The following is an 18,407-nucleotide window of genomic DNA, read 5'->3' on the forward strand; positions in this document are numbered from 1 at the left end:
AGTGTTTAATAATAAAATATTAAACATATTTTGAGAATAAGGCACATTGTTGGAGTTGAAATTAGTAAAATATGTTCTAAATTACTATGACATGATATTTTATATTATATTTAGGATTTCAACTAAAACACTCTTGGACTTGCTCTAATGTCATTCAATTTGTTTCCGGTAAGAATCTATGAACCGCGTCATATTACTCGCCGAAACCGTTATATCTTGAAATTTTTAGAATATTTTTTTTGTAAAAATACTCATATTTTTAAATATATGTTAAAAAATACGTCAGAGTTACATATGTTGTTGTAATGTCCGGTTGAAAGCAGTCGGTTTCATGTTTAAGAGTTACAACTGAGATAGCATATTTGATTACATCGTAATTTTTAGAATTTTCGCAATACGTATGACATGAAAATATGTATAATCATTCATTGATTTTTATAACCACTATTTTACCAAATAATAATGAACCAAAACATAAAAATTTAAAGGGTTTGTCGACACACCACAAACAAAAAACCGAAGTTTAAAAAATCTTAACTACAAAGGTCTCCCTTCTAATCCAGCGAAAACCAATTTTACCTGATGAACATAACTCGCAGTGTACAATGAGTAATAAAAAGTGCAATAATTGTGAAAGTGAGCTCTGAGCATGGCAGCAAGGTGACAGTGAGACTGGAACCTGAGAGATTCCGTCTAAATTTTTTAGAAGTGTACGCAAAAGCCTACCCCCTAAGATTTATTATTCTCATCTGAAGCAGAGCTTAAATCAAGGAGTAGCTCAGAGTGTAGAAATATTTGATGGTCTTTACTTTAAGGTTTCAGAGTTTAGGTGTCCATAATAAGCAACTCCTACATGATAGTAGCTGTGTCTATCTGGTGCGTAATATTTGCACAGCTTTGCCTTCTCCTAACTTGATCTCAACTACTTATATTTGGGAATAATTTATTAGTAATCATAGTCCTGTTGATCAGTCACGGGGTGGTGAGTGAATAAAGTAGCAAGCACCGTTTGATTGTGGCGTGTGGGGTGCACTGGGATTTGTGTCAAGACTGAGATTGTGTGTTTGGGGACAGTGAGTTAAATTGGATAGATCAACTAACAAATCTCTCTCCATCTCTCTCTCTCTGGACATGTACTGCATAATCTCTCTCGCATGGCATATGGGAGAGATAGAATTGAAGGAGTAAAGGATGTGGGGGTCAGAGTGTTGTCATGTATAATTGGATTGGGAAGAAGAGGGTTTAAAAGAGTGGCGTGGGAAATGACACGTACAAGACAGGACACTGGGTGTCAGATTAAAAGTTGCAGTGTCAGGTCAGTTCAGGTCAGACAAAACTAATGAGGAACTCCTTCATAGTCTGGGCCTTTGTGCTCCTGCTCATGACGGTCCATTTCAGGAATCCCAAACTTTAGATGGGCCAGAGGTTTGGAAAAGTATCGAGACCTGGAAAATGTACTCCTATTCTGTCACAAGAAAAGAAGAAAATGATGCTACTGGTTGTGACTTGTGAGAAATCTGCGTTACTTGGCATGCATTGTCCGAGCATCTCTTGTGCCTTCTATTCCTGTTTGCTTCCATGGTAGTTGGTACACTATAGTCAGAAATGCAATTATATAGTTTGTCAAGACTCAAGAGTGTGTGTCATGATTGTTCCAAAATTCCCCGGTTAATATCTTAAAAAAAATTCATCGATTTACCGATTACACTGTAATTTGACTAAAAATACCTGACTTCATCAATAACATCTCTTATATATCTCATATAAATCCTGAATCGATGAGTCGGTTTTCTATTTTTACAATCATGATATCATTTGAGATCCTGTGCACTTGTGGTCATGGAATGAAAAATATAATAATGTCATAACCTCTTTACAAGTAGACAGAAACATATATATGTCAGATTATCGCTGTAGCCTGGATGAATTGTGCAGCAAAAGGAAACAACCAGCTCGTAGTCATATGTTTCTCTTGTGGAATAAAGGCTACAACAGAATACAACAAGTGCAGCCGGCCCGGGTAAAAAGTGGAGGATACAAGGCTGCAAAAAAACAATACAAAAATAAAATAATCAAAGGATCCAACATTCAAAATTAAGAATCCAAAGGGCGCATCGTTTAAATTTTACAGATGAATTCATAGATTTAAAAAAGAAAAGGTAAAGAAGATGATGATATTCTAGAGTCCTTTTGCATTTCCAGGAACATTGAGTAAACTGGAATAGACAGGAGATTATGGTCATAATTTGGATGTGAAACTACAGATCTCAAAACTTCAGCCATTTCAAAGTCTGCAAGTACTTAAAATTAAAATTATAATCCAGGCTGCAAACAAAAAATTCTACAATTGATATAGTTGCAGTTATTTAAAAAAATATACATAAAAGTATATAAAGTCCTAGTTAGAAACACATAAACCAATTCAGGATTTCAACTTGATGCAGGAGGGGGCATCGGCTGTGCATTAGGTGGTGGAGGTGGCGGCATGGACATTTGCTGCATTACATGGTGTCCACCAACCATGTGCTGAGGGGGAGGAGGCTGCCTCCAATATTGTTGTGGGGCACCCATTGCAGCTGGAGGTGGGGGAGGCCTATTCATCATCTGAGCCATCTGCTGTGGCGGTGGTGGCATGTTAGGTGGAGGCGGCCTGTAATGCTGCATTGGTGGCTGCTGCATGGGAGGTGGTGCAAGTGTCTGGCCTTGTTGATGACCCTGCCATGATGGTGGCGGGCCAGATATTTGCATTTGTGGGAAGACTTGTGGCGGTGGCGGACGGAATGCCGGAATTTGGCCAGAAGGAACAACCCCATTTGCAAAAGGACGTGGAGGAACTGGGGCACCATTAGCCTGGGCAACATTGTTAAGTGAAGGGGGTCCACTTGCAAACAAAGTGTGTGGCCTGCTTTTCTGGATACCAGGATTACTTGCAGCCAGAACCCGCTCTGGAGTTCATCAGTAACAAAGAGCAGTATCAGTAAAGACGAAGATGAGTAGTGTAGATGCACATCCAACATATGTGGATACCAAAAACATATTATGATGTAGTTTAACAGGATCTATAAAAAAGATATTGTAAGGGTACACCATACACCAATTAATGACAGACGATCTGCCCCAATTAAATAGGAGTGATCCATGGCCAGAGTCGGCATGTACAATTCCGCCACCAACACAACACATATCTGCTATTAAATATTAATATATTCTAGAAGCTGTAGTTTGATTCAAGTATAATCACATATAAAATAATGATCCTGCAGTCCTGCTTCACCCATATTATTATGTGGCCCAGCCCTTTTCTAATTACTTTGTATATGCCCTAGTAATTAAGTCAATAGAACGATAATAGAGACAAATATAGATAAACTTGCTAGTTACAGCCCAAATCCAACTCTGGATGTGAATCACTAGTATTATTTCATTTACTCATCAAAAGTATGTCTACCTTCGTTTATATGGAAAGCTATACAAGAAGAGTCTACCTGCTGGGGTACCATGGCGCTCCCCTTTCGTGTCTTTCTTGTATGCATATGAAACTGTTATCTGACGATTGCAAAGATACTGTCCATTCATTGCCTGCAATATTAATAAAAATAAATACTTCTCTAAATTTAAGTATGAGAGGGAAGGTGAATTGTGCCATTATGCACTTAATGTCTCGCAAGATAAAAATCAGCAAAAGCACAAACCTCGATAGCAGCATCAGATGCCTCAAAAGATTCATAACTGATGAAACCAAATCCACGGGAGTTCCCTGTGTCTGGATCCCTCATTATCTGGTGAAGGGGAACAGTGATCATAAAGAATCAATACAGTTCGAGAAATAATTTTTTTTGTTATTGATGTACAGTAACACAGTAGCAGTACATAAAACACATATTTTTATATTTCTACTTAAAGCATACAACAGCTAGACAGAATTCCATGCCCTGCCAGATTCTGTCTGACATCTACTACAATGGACCATCTCTTGGAGTTGAACAGACAGACAAATAGACAAGCTAATGTGTCCGAGGATTATGGAAAACCATTTAGAAAAGAGCAAGCATCATTTGTAAGGCATATAAGCCTAAATTGTTAAAAAAAAATGAACAGTTTCGTAATTTTGTCAACAGAAGAAACTTTAGGCAGGTCCAGGTCATTTTAAAAAGATATGAAGCTATAGTTCCATTTACAAAGTTAAAAATTAACCTTAGGATTTGAAGCAATGCCCCCAAATGCACTGAAAGTATCATATAAGAGTTTCTCATCCACATCCTGCAAAAAAAAAAGCTTGAGGTTTGTTTTCATGACAAAGAAGATTGAGGTGAGTAGGAAATATGAAGGACAATGTTGTTCAATAAGAAGAGATGACGATCTATAACGAACAAAGGGTTCAATTCAATCAGAGCAAACAAAATATATAAGCAATTATTATGAACTAAATTCTTACTGGATCAAGATTTCCAACAAAAAGATTTGCTCCGACATCTAAGCTCTTCTTATCTTGAGATGCCTGGACAACAGAGAAAACGCACAAAAATACTAATTTAATAAAATACCACAACCAGATCAAGGTACAAAATGGAGATGATACATGTTTGACGAGTTTAAAGAATGCAGATGTCAACAACAGAGATTGATGGTGTACAATAGATAGAAAACCGTACTTTGTTCACACGTATAGGCTTCCCATAAAGTTTGATCATGTTCAAAACTTTGATAGCCTGCAATATAGACGGAAAGTTAATATGTAGTTAAACTAGCTAAAAGGAGGAAGCGATTAGCAATATTTAAAGATAATATCACGTTGTTAGAGTATGTGAAAGCAATAGAACAGCTGTGTAAATCACTTACATAGTCGGCATCTTCTTCACTTCTAAATTCAACAAACCCATAACCCTGGTGAAGATTAGTCACTCTATCTTTGGGAACATAAACGTTAACTAAAAAACAATCAAGAGTTAATACAACGATTTACTAAAAAAAATGTAGGTAGAAGTGCAATATCTATCATCAAATTAAAAAAAAAAATCCGCCAGACGATACTTTATATTGGCAGCTATATCAGGGTTCATTCTGGAACAAAATAGGATGACGAATTCAAGTCCACAAGAGGAAGCAACATTCGGAATTGACAGCAAATCCAATTTACAACACCTAACACATGGTTGTAGAAATCGGGAATTGGAACTAATTGGTTGAACTACCGATTCAAAATTTGTAGGGGATTTATAAGATTTTTTGGATAAATCAGGGATTTTTAGTCAAATCGGAATGTAATCAGTAAATCCGGTTATTTTTTTAAAATATTAATTGGGGATTTTTAGAATGCTGATTGTAAGTTTTAATCGATAGGGACACCAAGAGAGGAAACATTTAAAAACCAACACCGTATTAATCATTACAATCAAGACAAAATAGAATTATTAATTACTTGTCAAGAAGTAAAATCAAATCAAGCAGCTATCAAACAACACGGGATATTGGGATCCTAAGATTATGTAGAAATAATTAATTTATCTGGAAAATCATATGAATAAAATTTGGTAAAGTTTAACGACTTCCCTTGAAAACAATTTTAAGAGTATTACTATTAACTGAAAATAGTAACAGTTTCAAGTTCACGGAGCCTGCTATAAGATACAATGCACGTGGCAATAAGTACAATCAAACTACATATTAGGAATATAGATATATAAACAATACATATAACTTAAAGCTCTAATAGATGCATAGGAGATGCCTAATTCACCTAACAGGCTAACAGGAACCCAGAATGCAGTAGGCATCCCCTACCAACATTAAGATCGAGGCAAAATAGACGCCATGCATGATAGACCGCCTTTACAACTAAGAGGAGGTCTTAATATTTGTAAGCTAGTACAATATCAAATTATAGAACATCCGGTACATAATAAATAAATTAAAGAATACATTAAAGAATTTCAATGCATAGTGTAAGATTGGTATTAGTGAAATAGTGGTCAACAGGAAAGAAGGGACATACCAACAGGACCTGCCTGAACAAACAGCTCCCATAACAGCTCTTCACTCGCCTGCACGAAAACACAGATATAATTGGTCATAAACGCTGAATTCCATCAAAAGAGAGCGGGGAGATTCTTCTTATGGAACAAAGTCGTTAGATAATGAGAATAGGATTTATCTTTAAACAGTGTCGTGGAGTTAATTACACAGTCGTTCAATTGTCATTAACATAAATTCAACTTTAGTTACAGCTAGAAGTTATCAGCAGTCATGACAACTATTTAAAGTTTAAACAACAATTAATCATATTAATATCACTGTTCCTCCTCCTTTTTATCCTTCACCTTTACTGTAACGTTCAAGACAAACCCTAATTAAATATAATCAGGGTACGGGGAACTATGACTTACGGAAATGCTATCGTTTAAAACTTGGTTGGGGGATATTAATCTAGTATGTCAGTATTGTCTATAACGACGTCGTTTAGTAATTGATACAAGTTGTAAATTTCTTCCAGTAAATGTCTTGTACGGCCCATACAGAGGATGACTGGTGTCTAGTAAACCGCCGAGCATGTATTTATGCTGTCATTCCCCACTGCACTGGGTAGTAGCTTGGAGAACAAATTATTTTTATGAGCAATTTCCTTTTAATTTTGCTCGTTACCCTTTCAATTATTATGCTTGTTTAATTCTTCACCGTAACATCTTGTTTGCTAAATCTAACCCTATAAGCTGAATAGTCACACAACACAACGTCAGGGACATAATTTACCAATATTTCTAGAGTTTTAGTGAATGTAGATAACGTGTTTGTGTATATGCTTTTGAGAGGAAGGATAATGACCTAAACTAGCACAGCAATTAAAAGTTAAACCCTAATTTAAGAGTTAATAAATGGAGAGAGGACTAACTTACATAAATATATAGATATATGGGGGCGAGAGAGCGAGGGAGAGACGGAGAGTGGGGGAGAGGGGGGGAGAGAGAGAGGGAGAGAGGGAGGGGGAGATAGAGAGAGAGAGAGAGACCTGAGGATCGAGGTTGCCGACATAAGCAGTGGCGTCTTGGTTCCTCTCGGCGGCGTGCTGACCTAGCAAGTTTGCTCCTACTCCCGGTGCGATTCGAGTCGTCATCTCTCACCCTGAGTTGTGTATGGTTATATCAAATCTCATTCGAATTGCACTTATAACACCACTCTAGTCTTGGCGGCCAGAGCTCGGGGGAGACGGAGCACGCTACTTTCTATTTCGCTTTATAAACAGGTGTCTGTATAATTAGAAATAAGTTTTAATTCAATATTAAAATATTTTTGGATTTATAAAATAACTGGTTGAGAAGTGCGAGTTTCAAAATATATTAATTAATAAATTAATATATGTAGAATAAAATAAATTTTATATTATATTAGCGAACCCCATATTGTCTTATTAATTATTGATTTAAACTTATAATTACTTCATCGAAAAATGCATATGATACAGTCAGTGTTGTAAAAAGCGGGAATCGAACTTAATGGGTGAAGTTACGGAACAAGGATTAATCGGGGATTAATTGAATTGATTGGGGATTAATCGGATTGATCGGTGATTAATCGGAGATTTAATCAGTTCGGCAAGTTACGGAACAGAGATTGATCGTGATTAATCACCGACTTTTAGAACAGAGGATACAGTTAGATTAAGTCCAATATAATACACAGATTTATAATCTATCATGTTATTATATTCAAACATCGAATTTGAAAAACTCAACTTCAAAAAAAATGTTATATTCAAATAAATTTAACAAATATGTATTATTTTTCAAAAAGACGGTATTATTAGTTATAGTATTTGAGATATGTTGCATTATTAACTACTATTAATAAAGAATAAATTATGTAATTAATATATTGCACATTTTAAATAAATATTGAAAGCATGTTAAATCCATAAAAATAAGAAAGGATAATTATATTTGAAATTAGTTACAATTTGCCGTGCAAATATTATTTTAGCACTGATAAACATATTTTAATATTATATATTTATATTTGAACAAGTTCAACCCTTAATCTCCAGAATCTTAATACAAGGAGAATGACATAAAACATTGCTTCAGTATTATCCTCTTTGATACTATGAGTAGGATATCTTAAAATATACGGTCATTCCGTCAAAAAATACATATATATATATACGGTCATCCTCTATTTTAAGTGATTACTAAATTTTTCTAATTTCATTTTTAAATAACCAGATTATTTTCTTTCTTTTTTACACTATTTATCTTCATTATTTCATATTTGTAAATCTTTATTTCCATTAATAAATTAATAAAAAATGATTACAATTGTTGTTATAGTTTAGGCTTATATGCTTGACCATGAGATTAAATCATTATACAACCGCACTCAATTATCATCTTTATTTATATTTTATTTTATTTCAAAACTCTGGATTATATATTAAGTTAAAACAACTTTTCATCAAGTTATGTTAAATTTTTATAATAAATTGAATTTCAAAGTATTTTTCGCAATCGTGTTACTCCTATCTATTAATATAAAAGTCTGTTAAATGAAGCCACATCAATTACAATTTAGAATATGGATAACTTAAAATTATTTTTTTCGTAACTACATTGGAAGCGAATAACACCACCCAGCTAAAGTAATCTCTAATATTGTTATTGTCAATGGGGTGTCCTACCTCAGTAGAACTTTTGTGCATTTTTTTCCTTTTTAAGTACACGATATAAATATTATGCGTGACAGTAATTATTACTAGCATTGCAATAGTTGTTTGACTAGAATAGAATACCAGATTTAAAGAAAAACATAACCCTACAAGTATTGTAGATAATGTTGTAAAACGATAAAAAAAATTTGTGCAACGGTAAAGAATTTCATAATCTGAATATTAAAATTTTGTTTTCTGTGTTATAATTTTCGTATTCAGCATTCTAATCTAGTTGGACATGACTTATTTATTAATGAAGCATTTACATGTTAAAAAAATATAGTGGATATAACATTGAAGGGAATCAGTTATACTATCGTATAAAAAAAAAATTGGATACATGAAAATCAAACTTTAAAAATGGACTAATTTAAGTGGGAAAAATTGTAAAAAAATTAATATATAAAAAATGATTTTAGAATTGATTTTAATATAACCAATTTAACGAGTTAAGGTAAACCGATGGGTCATTGTTACGAAATATTATGTATTCCCTGCACAGCCCCTGCCCTAAGGCAGATTCATGGATTCTTCATCTTCTTCAACGGAGTTTGATTGTTTGTTCAGATTTTGATCATCCTTATATTATATTCTTGATGGCTTCGTTGCGGTGACACTTGTTGTTTTGATGTTCCCGAAATCTACCGAAGTTACAGTTTTCTCTGAGGGAGAGCAGCTCAAACGTGACTTTTGAGCAATTGTGCACTTGTTTGAGTATTGCGATTGAAGGACCATTCATTGTCTGCCTTTGTTTAAAAGAATCGTTTCGTATTATTTTTCGTGGAAATAACGGTATCTTGATAGGTGGGGCAAATCTCGAGCAAATCTCATCTCGAGGGTGTTGTTTCCCAATTTTGTTTGGTTGATGCTGGAACCATTAGATGTGGTACACATGCAGTTTGTGGTTTTTGCTTTGGCGGCTCTCCTGGGTGTTTTGACTTTTCAATAGATTGTTGCTCTAGTTCCTCCAAAAGGAACTAGAATAAATTTTAGAGTTAATTACAGTTTGTAACCCCTAGGATTGCTCCAAACGCACTTAAGATCCTGAACTATCAAACGTGACATAATGCACCCTGAACTTTACATTCCCGTGCAAGTTGTAACCCATAGTCACTATTCCGTCCAAATATGCCGTTAACTTTAACTGTTTGAGAGGTAAAAGTGTGTATATTAGTTTCTAACAGCTACTTTACCCCCTGTGACTCCTCAAAGTTTATGTATTATATTTTGAAATTATTTCTGAACACACCCAACGATGTAAAAAATATTAAAATAATTTTTAAAATATGTATTTATTTTAAAATTTTAAAATAAGTTACATCGTTTATGTAAAAATAATAATAAATTTTCAGATTCTAAATCTAGATACATATTTTAAAACTTATTTTAAATTTTTTTACATCGTTGTGTGTGTTCAGAAATAATTTCAAAATATAATACATAATTTTTGAGGGGTCACAAGAGGTAAAGTAGCTGTTAGAAACTAATATACACACTGTTACCTCTCAAACAGTTAAAGTTAACGGCATATTTGGACGGAATAGTGACTATGGGTTACAACTTGCACAGGAATGTAAAGTTCAGGGTGCATTATGTCACGTTTGATAGTTCAGGATCTTAAGTGCGTTTGGAGCAATCCTAGGGGTGACAAACTGTAATTAACTCTAAATTTTAATACCTCAATTCTATGTAAACTTTTGAGGACACAGCAGAAAGAACCTGCAATCGAAAAACTGGATGTTGTTGTGATTTAAATTGCTCGATCATTTTGTACTATAATACTAGTGATGTTAAATAGTTGTTGGTATTTCTAAAACCAACCTGTGACACTACGCACTTTGTCAAAAATATTTGTCAAAAAAAGTATTAGCGATGAATTAAACGCGCCGACCTAGACTAAGCCCTGTTGTCATTACTGTAAGGTTTCCTAGCTAGATAAAAACTGCTATGAACACCCGTTATGGATGGTATTATGTGTCTTGCAAGACTTGCATAAAGAAAGCCGCTCGTCGGGATTTTTTATCAGCAAAGAATGTCGCAAGCCCGTTGATTATGCTTTGCATATGAGAGGCTTGTAAAATATCTTTGTAGTTTTTATTTTTTATATTTTTCATCCAAAAATTCCAGATTTTGAAAAAAGCAGTTCTGAAACTTGCTTCCAATATATCCAAAACTAAAAATGGTAGTTTTTATTTTTGATATTTTTCATCCAAAAATTCTAAAAAATTAAAAATAGAACAAAGCTATCTGAGAAGCGTCACCTACACGACCATCGTTTCTCCTTTATATAAGTATATTGATATTGATGATTATATTGATTTTATAAATTATAATATAAATTGAAAAATTAGCATTTGGATTAACTTATTATTCGTACCTGAATTGTGAAACGTTAGATGTCGAAAATATTTTTAAAATTGACTTTACAAATATATATATATATATATATATATATATATATATATATATATATATATATATATATATATATATATATAGGCATTTGCTCAAATACAAACCAAATCTCGCCTACAAACTAAAAACCAGACGCGCAATCACTAAAACAAGCGGCGCAATCACTAAATAATAAACTTACATCAGGACACGGAACTACTAAAACAGATCGATTAATCACTAAATAATAAACTCACATTATACCAGAAAACCTGGATCCCCACCAGCCCCCACCCCCACTCCATGGTTCAAAATCACCATCACCACGAGGACTCCGACCATCACCATGAGCCCCATCACCACCATTCTCGTCCTTTCAACTCTTCAAACACGAATTTATACATTTTTAATTATAATTTTTAATGAATCAATTAATGCCCCTCTATTTGTAATAAATTGACGAGTTCGGTGGTAGTCGGAACCTATGATGGTGGCTGGGAATCGGTGGTGGTGGCGTTGATTGGAAGTTGATGTGTATATACGTATGAATCTAGTATTGGGTTTGTGTAATATTTAGTGATTAATCTGGTGTTTTTAGTGATTCCGTGTCCTGTTGGGTCTGGTTTTTAGTTTGTAGGTGAGAATTGGTTTGTAGTAGAGTAAGACCCTATATATATATATAAACTCTGTTCTAAAAATCGGTAATTAATCACGATTAATTTTTTTTCTATAACTTACCAAACTGATTAAATATCTCATTAGTCAACTAATCATCCGATTAATCTCTCATCAATTCAATTAATTCATGATTAATCCTTGTTTCATGACTTATCCGATAAAGTGCGATTCTCGCTTTTTATAACACTGTTATTGTTTACACGTATTTCTATATATATTCAAAATTAAGATTTTGTTTTACATGATAAAACATGTTGAGATTTTCGATTCGATTCCACAATAAACCAACGATCTTAGAACAAATTAATTAAGTCATTCACTCATTTGAAATTATATCTGAGACTCATCAGTCATGTGTGAGCAGTGAAGATATTTTCATCGTCATTTATCTCCGTTCCACTTCCACTGGGTTTCTTGTTTTGAAATATCATCAGCATCCTCCGAACTGACAAATTAATACAAAGAGAGGTCAGTTTAAAAAAAAACCCAAAGAGAGGTCCATTTGAATTATCTTTAAAAAGTAATGCAAATCCGTGTGAATTATCTTAAGAAAATTATTTGTAAAGTAGGAGACACTTATAAAATATTCTGGGATAATAAATCTCGTACAGCTTCTATTTTATTTTATTACTCATGTATATAAGGTTCCACAAATTGGTTTAATGTTGAAGTCCAATAAAAAAAGGGGTAAAAAAGTAAGAAGAACACAAACCAATTCTAGAGTTCAGAGCAGACAAGTCTTTCTTTCACCATCTTTTATTTTTATTGTTTTCAATGACAAATCCAATATCAATAATAGCCATTGAGCTTTGTAAAACTCCCAACCCCTCGAGCCATTTTAAGCAAACATCTCTTGCTAAGTAAACAATCAGCAACGAGGATTAAAATAATAATAATAATAATTCGAGTTCAAGTATTGAGCAGCCAATTATTCCCCAGAAGAAACATCAAAATCAGAGCCTAAATGGCATTGCTCCCTCAATGCTTCATAGTCAGACAGAGCCGAAAAGAATTCAATGAATGTGACAGAGTCACAGATGGCTACTCTTATCACTCGATCTCAACTATATAGTATATAACATACCCCTAAATGATTTGAGGATTTAACAGGAATACGGATTCTTTTGAACATAAACAACCATAGAAGATTACAGTTACACATTAACACATGCCATTGGATAGTTAGGAATCAGTATGACAATTTTTTTCATGTCAAGCAACAGAAAAGACTGAAAGCACAAAACAAAACTTGCACATTCAAAGCTAATAAGATGTTCAATAGTACAAGCACAATATAGAAAAGCTTTGTCATCAAAAGTGAATCAAACTGAAGCAATCCACTGCTTACTTGAAGTTATCAATTTTCACTACAGTGTCTCTTAAGGTTCCTGATAAACTGAACTTTATCTGGAAAAAACACAATAACGTGCAGGGTAGATATGGCTTTACCAGGGCGTATAACAAGATAATTAACAGGTCTCACTCGCACTGGCAGCTTCTTCTAAGTCAACAGAACCATCACCAACCAATCCAAGCTCTTCTTCAACCTTTTTTAATGTTTCCAAGAAACTAGGTGGGTAATTTTTCTTAGCAGCACGGATAATCCCTTGGGCACGCTTCTTACTCTTCCTCTTTGCCAACCCAACCACCAATGGCTTCAAAATGCAAAAATCTGGCATTTTATTACCCCTCACACTATCCTTAAACACCCTGTATCCATACTCAAACATCTCGTTCTTAGCCAAGTAATGAATTAGAGTCCCAAATGTAGCCCCATGAGGATTACACCCATAATCATCCAGTCCTTCATAAACCTTCTTCGCTTCATCAATCATCCCATTCTTACAATAACAAGTCATCAAATAATTATAAGTTATTGTATCCGGTTTGACCCCCGCCTCCTTCATTTCCTCAATCATCTTCACCAAATCCTCAACCTTCCCATCCTGAGCATTCATCACCCTCACATTATACGCCCCAGTATCTGGCACAAAACCTTTACCCGTCATCTCACTCCACAACCTCTCCGCCTCATCAACCCTCCCTTTCTTATACAAAGCATGCAAAATCGTCGTAAACGTAACCACAGTCACTTCAACCCCTCTCTCCTCCATTTCCTTCAACTTCTCCACCCCCAATTCAGGCTTTCCATCATCGCAATAGGCCTTGACCAACAACCCATACGACACCTTATCCGGCAAAAACCCATGCCTCTCAGGCATTTCATCAAACAGTTGGCACACTCTATCAAACAACTTGCAATGATTACACGCAGACAACAACGCATTAAACGAAACCACACTTCTCGGCGTACCCAACTCACCCATTTGCTCATAAACCCTATTAGCGTGATCAGGCATCCCAGCAAGCCCATAAGCCCTAATCAAAGTACTCACAAAAGCCTCTTCCTTAGCCTTGGGATCACTCTTCTTCGCCTCGAGGAGCTTCTCAATGTCATCGAAACGCTTAGCTTTAGCGAGACGCTTGACGGTTAAGTCCTGGGCGTGGCGAGCAAAGAGGGGCGAAATGTCGAGCTTAGAGACGGCTTGGTACAATTCCAAGACTTTGTTCGGGTCGTATTCGGTTCGGAGCTTGGATGTGTACTGGGCTCGGGTCATTGGGAGGGATGGTGACTCCGCGGCGGCGCTGAAGGCGGCGGAGATCGATAAGCGACGGACGTGGCGGAGGGCGAGAGAAGACGACATTTTTAGGGTTTAAGAGTTGGGATTGTGATGTAAAAAGGGGCTACGAGGGTTTATGGTTTTTCTGGTGAAGAGTTTCATCAATTGTAAAAAAATGAAAGATGCTAGTTATGGAGAAATTGTTTTTAGAAAAAAAATCCCCAAATTCTGTTGATGATAATCTGTTTAAAAGATAAGTTGAAAAAGGAAAATAATTCAATAATGAAAAGTCATACGGTATCTACAGATATAATCGAAATTGAATGTGTAAGATTATTATTTTCTAATTGGACTATGGGCCGTTTGGTTGAGTTTAAAAGAAGTAACTTATTATTTATAGTAAAAAAGTGGATTATAAGTGAAAAGTTGATTTGAACTAATAAATTATTAAAAGTGTTTGGATACTCGTGACTAGGGCTGAGCAAAACCGAACCGGAACCGAAGAACCGAACCGAACTGTGAAAATTCGGTCCGGTTCGGTTCCTTTTTTTTCAGAAATTCGGTTTTTTCGGTTTTTCGGTCCGGACCGAATTAAATTTCGGTTCGGTCCGGTTCTTTTGAAAAAATTTCGGTTCCGGACCGAAAGAACCGAACTATTTATATTAATTAAATATAATATATAACTTATACATAATTGATTATACAGTATACAGGTATACCCACTGCCCGCTACAAACACCCAAACCCAGCCGCCCCCGCCTAAACCCTAATATCTACCAGTAACCATCATAATCCAAGCAGCAATTCGCATACGTATCATTTTTAATTTGTTTGGTTTTAAGGTTGGAGCTTGATGGCACAAATGGGAGTTGAATGAACCCCACATAAATCCAGACCAGTGTAAACTTTCAGAAAACTCACCGGAAGATATGTACAGTCAAACAAACTTCTTCCGAATCAGATGTAGAAGCTGCAATTTGTTTGGTGTTTGAACTGGATGTTTAATTTGTAAGACTTGCTATTTCACTTTTTTTTATAGAAAATTTCGGTTCTTTGAGGAAAAACCGAACCGAACCGTATTATTTCGGTTCGGTTCCGGTTCGGTCCATAACATAATTTCGGTTCGGTTCGGTCCGGGAAAAAATGCTAATTCGGTTTTCGGTTCTTTCGGTTCGGTCCGGTTCTGGACCGAACCGACCGAATGCTCAGCCCTACTCGTGACTTCTTTTGTTTAGCTCCAAACTCAGAAAAAGCTAAGTTTCCTAACTTTTTTCCCGGGCTTTTAAGCCTCATTTTAAGCACTTCTCTTAAGTTGGCAACGTAAATAAGTTGAAGCAACTTATGTTCCAAATTAGCAATAACTTAAGTTTGCCAAACACCCGCTATATATATTATTGGACTTATTTGAAAATAAGATATAAAAATTAAAATATATTTTTTTGAAATATTTTGAACCAGATAAGAGATACGATTGCATTCATTTGATAAAATATTTTAGTCTTTAGTATTTAAATTCAAAATTATTATTATTAATTTCTTGTAGTTTCTTAAAGCATGTTACACGCATGATTGCATGTATTTAATAAAAAAATTTATCAAATAAATTTCTTAAATGCCTGCAATCATACGTGTAACATGCATATAAAAACTACAAAAAATTAATTAATAATAATTTCAAATTATTATTTAATTTCAAGATACAAGATATTTTTTTATTATTAGATCTGTTCAATTTCAAGAAACACATCCTTTACTTGGTTGGGTTGGGCTAGAAAAGGAAATACATGTGTCAAGGTTCATTCTGAATCCAGCTCCATTAGTGTAGGCCTGTCGCTTTTTTTTTTTTTTTTTACAAACAAAGTGATTTTATTAACTTGCATCAACTAAAATTACAGACTTAATTCCAATAAGAACAGAACTCCTATCGAAAATCCAATTTGAAAAAGATGCAAAAACACAAATCACAGTCAGGACAAATCTCCCTGAGCTGACACTACAACTTGAATTGAAACATAACAACGAGTTAAGCCAATATCCGTTTATGTTTTCAGACTGTTTAACATCATGAATTTCAAAATTCTTCGAATGAAGGATTAAAACGGCCTCCCGGTCGATCAAATATGCACCAATCCTGAAACTAGTAATATCATAAATGATTTTCAGAAGCCCAATGTTCAGAAGCACCCAAGCTATCTTCATGCCGAAAATCAGCTATAGACAAGCCGAAGGTGAAAGATCTCATAAGATGAACAAATTTTAGTTGTGAAAAGTAAGCTCTTGCAATATCCGACACCAACCCAAATTCAATGCACGAAATACAGATCTCCCACAAAACCACATAAATCATTTTCAAAATAGTCAGGAATAAAACATAAACCAGCATCCAAAAAACATACCTCAACATCCCAATAAAAAGGATAACAAGCCAAACACACGCCAATAGGCGAGACTAAAACTAAAAATTCAAAAATCTCTCAATGACACCAAATCTTGGTATGATGTTAAGGAGGAGGATTTGAATCTAGAGGTATTTTATTTTTTAAAATATCCGAATTAGACCCGAACCCGAACCGAAACCCGAAAAAACCCGACGGATCGGATCCGGATCTTCATTTTCTGAACCCGAACCCGATCCGAACCGAAATATAATGGATCGGGTCTGGATCTCAAGAAACCCGACCCGATCCGACCCGGTGCCATCCCTATCTACAATTCTATCATTAGCATTTTCTCCTCTTATGTTTATCGAGACAAGGAGCTTGCTAACTGGTTTCTATTGACGTAAGTTTTTTTAATCGTATAAATATGTTACAATCTTGTCAATAATTTCTATTTTGGGCAGGTGTTAAGGACTTTCAGATTTAATTTATACTAAAAATTATAAAACTTGCAGTAATAGTTGCTTTTACAGTTTTACTTCATTAATGTGCAAGAACAGTTCAAAATGTTTCCCTCCATTTTATATTTATGATTGTAACATCCTGGACACGTGCTTCTTTCCAAGAAGCTCTATAGTTTTGAGCCTTTTCCCAACTTCAGATGATGTTATTTGTTAGAAACTTGTACATCATATGTTTTAAATTATATTGCTTTGAGTTTAATGCCTCTATATTGTGTATGTCTTTTTTATTAAGATCTGTGAAATATGCATTTTGGCGGACCCTAAGAAACATAAGTGCATGGGTGGGGTTGCCTAGTATGGAGATACGGTAATTTAACAAATCCAAAAATACTTGGATTCGGGTGCTGGTAAATTAATAAATTATTAAAAATAAAATAATATATCATACATATATTTCAGGAGTTGCATTCTAATTAAACTAAATAGTCAAATAAATAAGTTCATTATCTTTAATAATTAATAAAAATTACTCAATAGCACAGCTGATTCATTATTATAAAGTAGTTAGGTGATTAAGTTATTACTTAATTACTTAATTCATATGAATATGATGTAAAGTAATTAGACACCCATTACATATAATCTACTCCCTCCGTCCCACCCAATTCTTTACATTGGGTTTGGGCACGGAGGTTAAGAAATTTGTATAAAGTAGTAGAAAAGAGAAAGAAAAGTGGGTGAAGTGGCGGGACCCACTGATTTTTAATATATAAAAGAGAGATAGTGGAGTAAAAGTAGTGTGAAAAGGAAGAAAAAGTGGGAAAGTGGTGGGACCCATTAACTATTTTAGGAAAGTTTTGTAATGTAAAGAAATGGGTGGGACGGCCAAATAAGGAAACTGTAAAGAATCTGGTGGGACGGAGGGAGTACATTACTTTCTTTCACCGCCAAGTGGGAGAAGAATCCCCGCACCCAAAGAACCCGGTGCCCCGGATGAGAGCATAATCTTTGTTACATAGGGCAGACCAAGTACCTAATTGCTTACACACACACGCAAGTTTGTATTTTGCATGCTTGCTGAGTGACTGTGTCTATGATGCTATATTTATACAATGCTGGTTCCAGAAACTTATAAAATTTAATTTGGTGAACATGAACTGATGAATTATGATGGATA

At 34.8% G+C, this 18,407-nt stretch overlaps 2 protein-coding genes across 2 annotated transcripts; both read right to left on the reverse strand.

Moving 5' to 3' along the window:
- Positions 1-2,282: 2,282 nt before the first annotated feature.
- Positions 2,283-7,226, reverse strand: LOC108196887 (uncharacterized). The gene is made up of 9 exons (XM_017364366.2): positions 7,004-7,226; positions 5,993-6,041; positions 4,840-4,928; positions 4,653-4,709; positions 4,436-4,498; positions 4,195-4,260; positions 3,693-3,779; positions 3,486-3,579; positions 2,283-2,945 (listed from the first exon to the last, which is right to left on the reverse strand). Exons 1-9 carry the CDS (start codon positions 7,106-7,108, stop codon positions 2,431-2,433), a joined length of 1,125 nt encoding a protein of 374 aa, XP_017219855.1. The 5' UTR covers positions 7,109-7,226; the 3' UTR covers positions 2,283-2,430.
- A 4,813-nt stretch (positions 7,227-12,039) lies between these two features.
- On the reverse strand, positions 12,040-14,602 carry LOC108193427 (small ribosomal subunit protein mL103 (rPPR7)). The gene is made up of 2 exons (XM_017360076.2): positions 13,217-14,602; positions 12,040-12,212 (listed from the first exon to the last, which is right to left on the reverse strand). The coding sequence occupies exon 1, from the start codon at positions 14,470-14,472 to the stop codon at positions 13,237-13,239; it is 1,236 nt and encodes a 411-aa protein (XP_017215565.1). The 5' UTR covers positions 14,473-14,602; the 3' UTR covers positions 12,040-12,212; positions 13,217-13,236.
- Positions 14,603-18,407: the final 3,805 nt, after the last annotated feature.

This window comes from Daucus carota, chromosome 7 (assembly GCF_001625215.2).
Source record: "Daucus carota subsp. sativus chromosome 7, DH1 v3.0, whole genome shotgun sequence".
NCBI lineage: Eukaryota > Viridiplantae > Streptophyta > Magnoliopsida > Apiales > Apiaceae > Daucus > Daucus carota.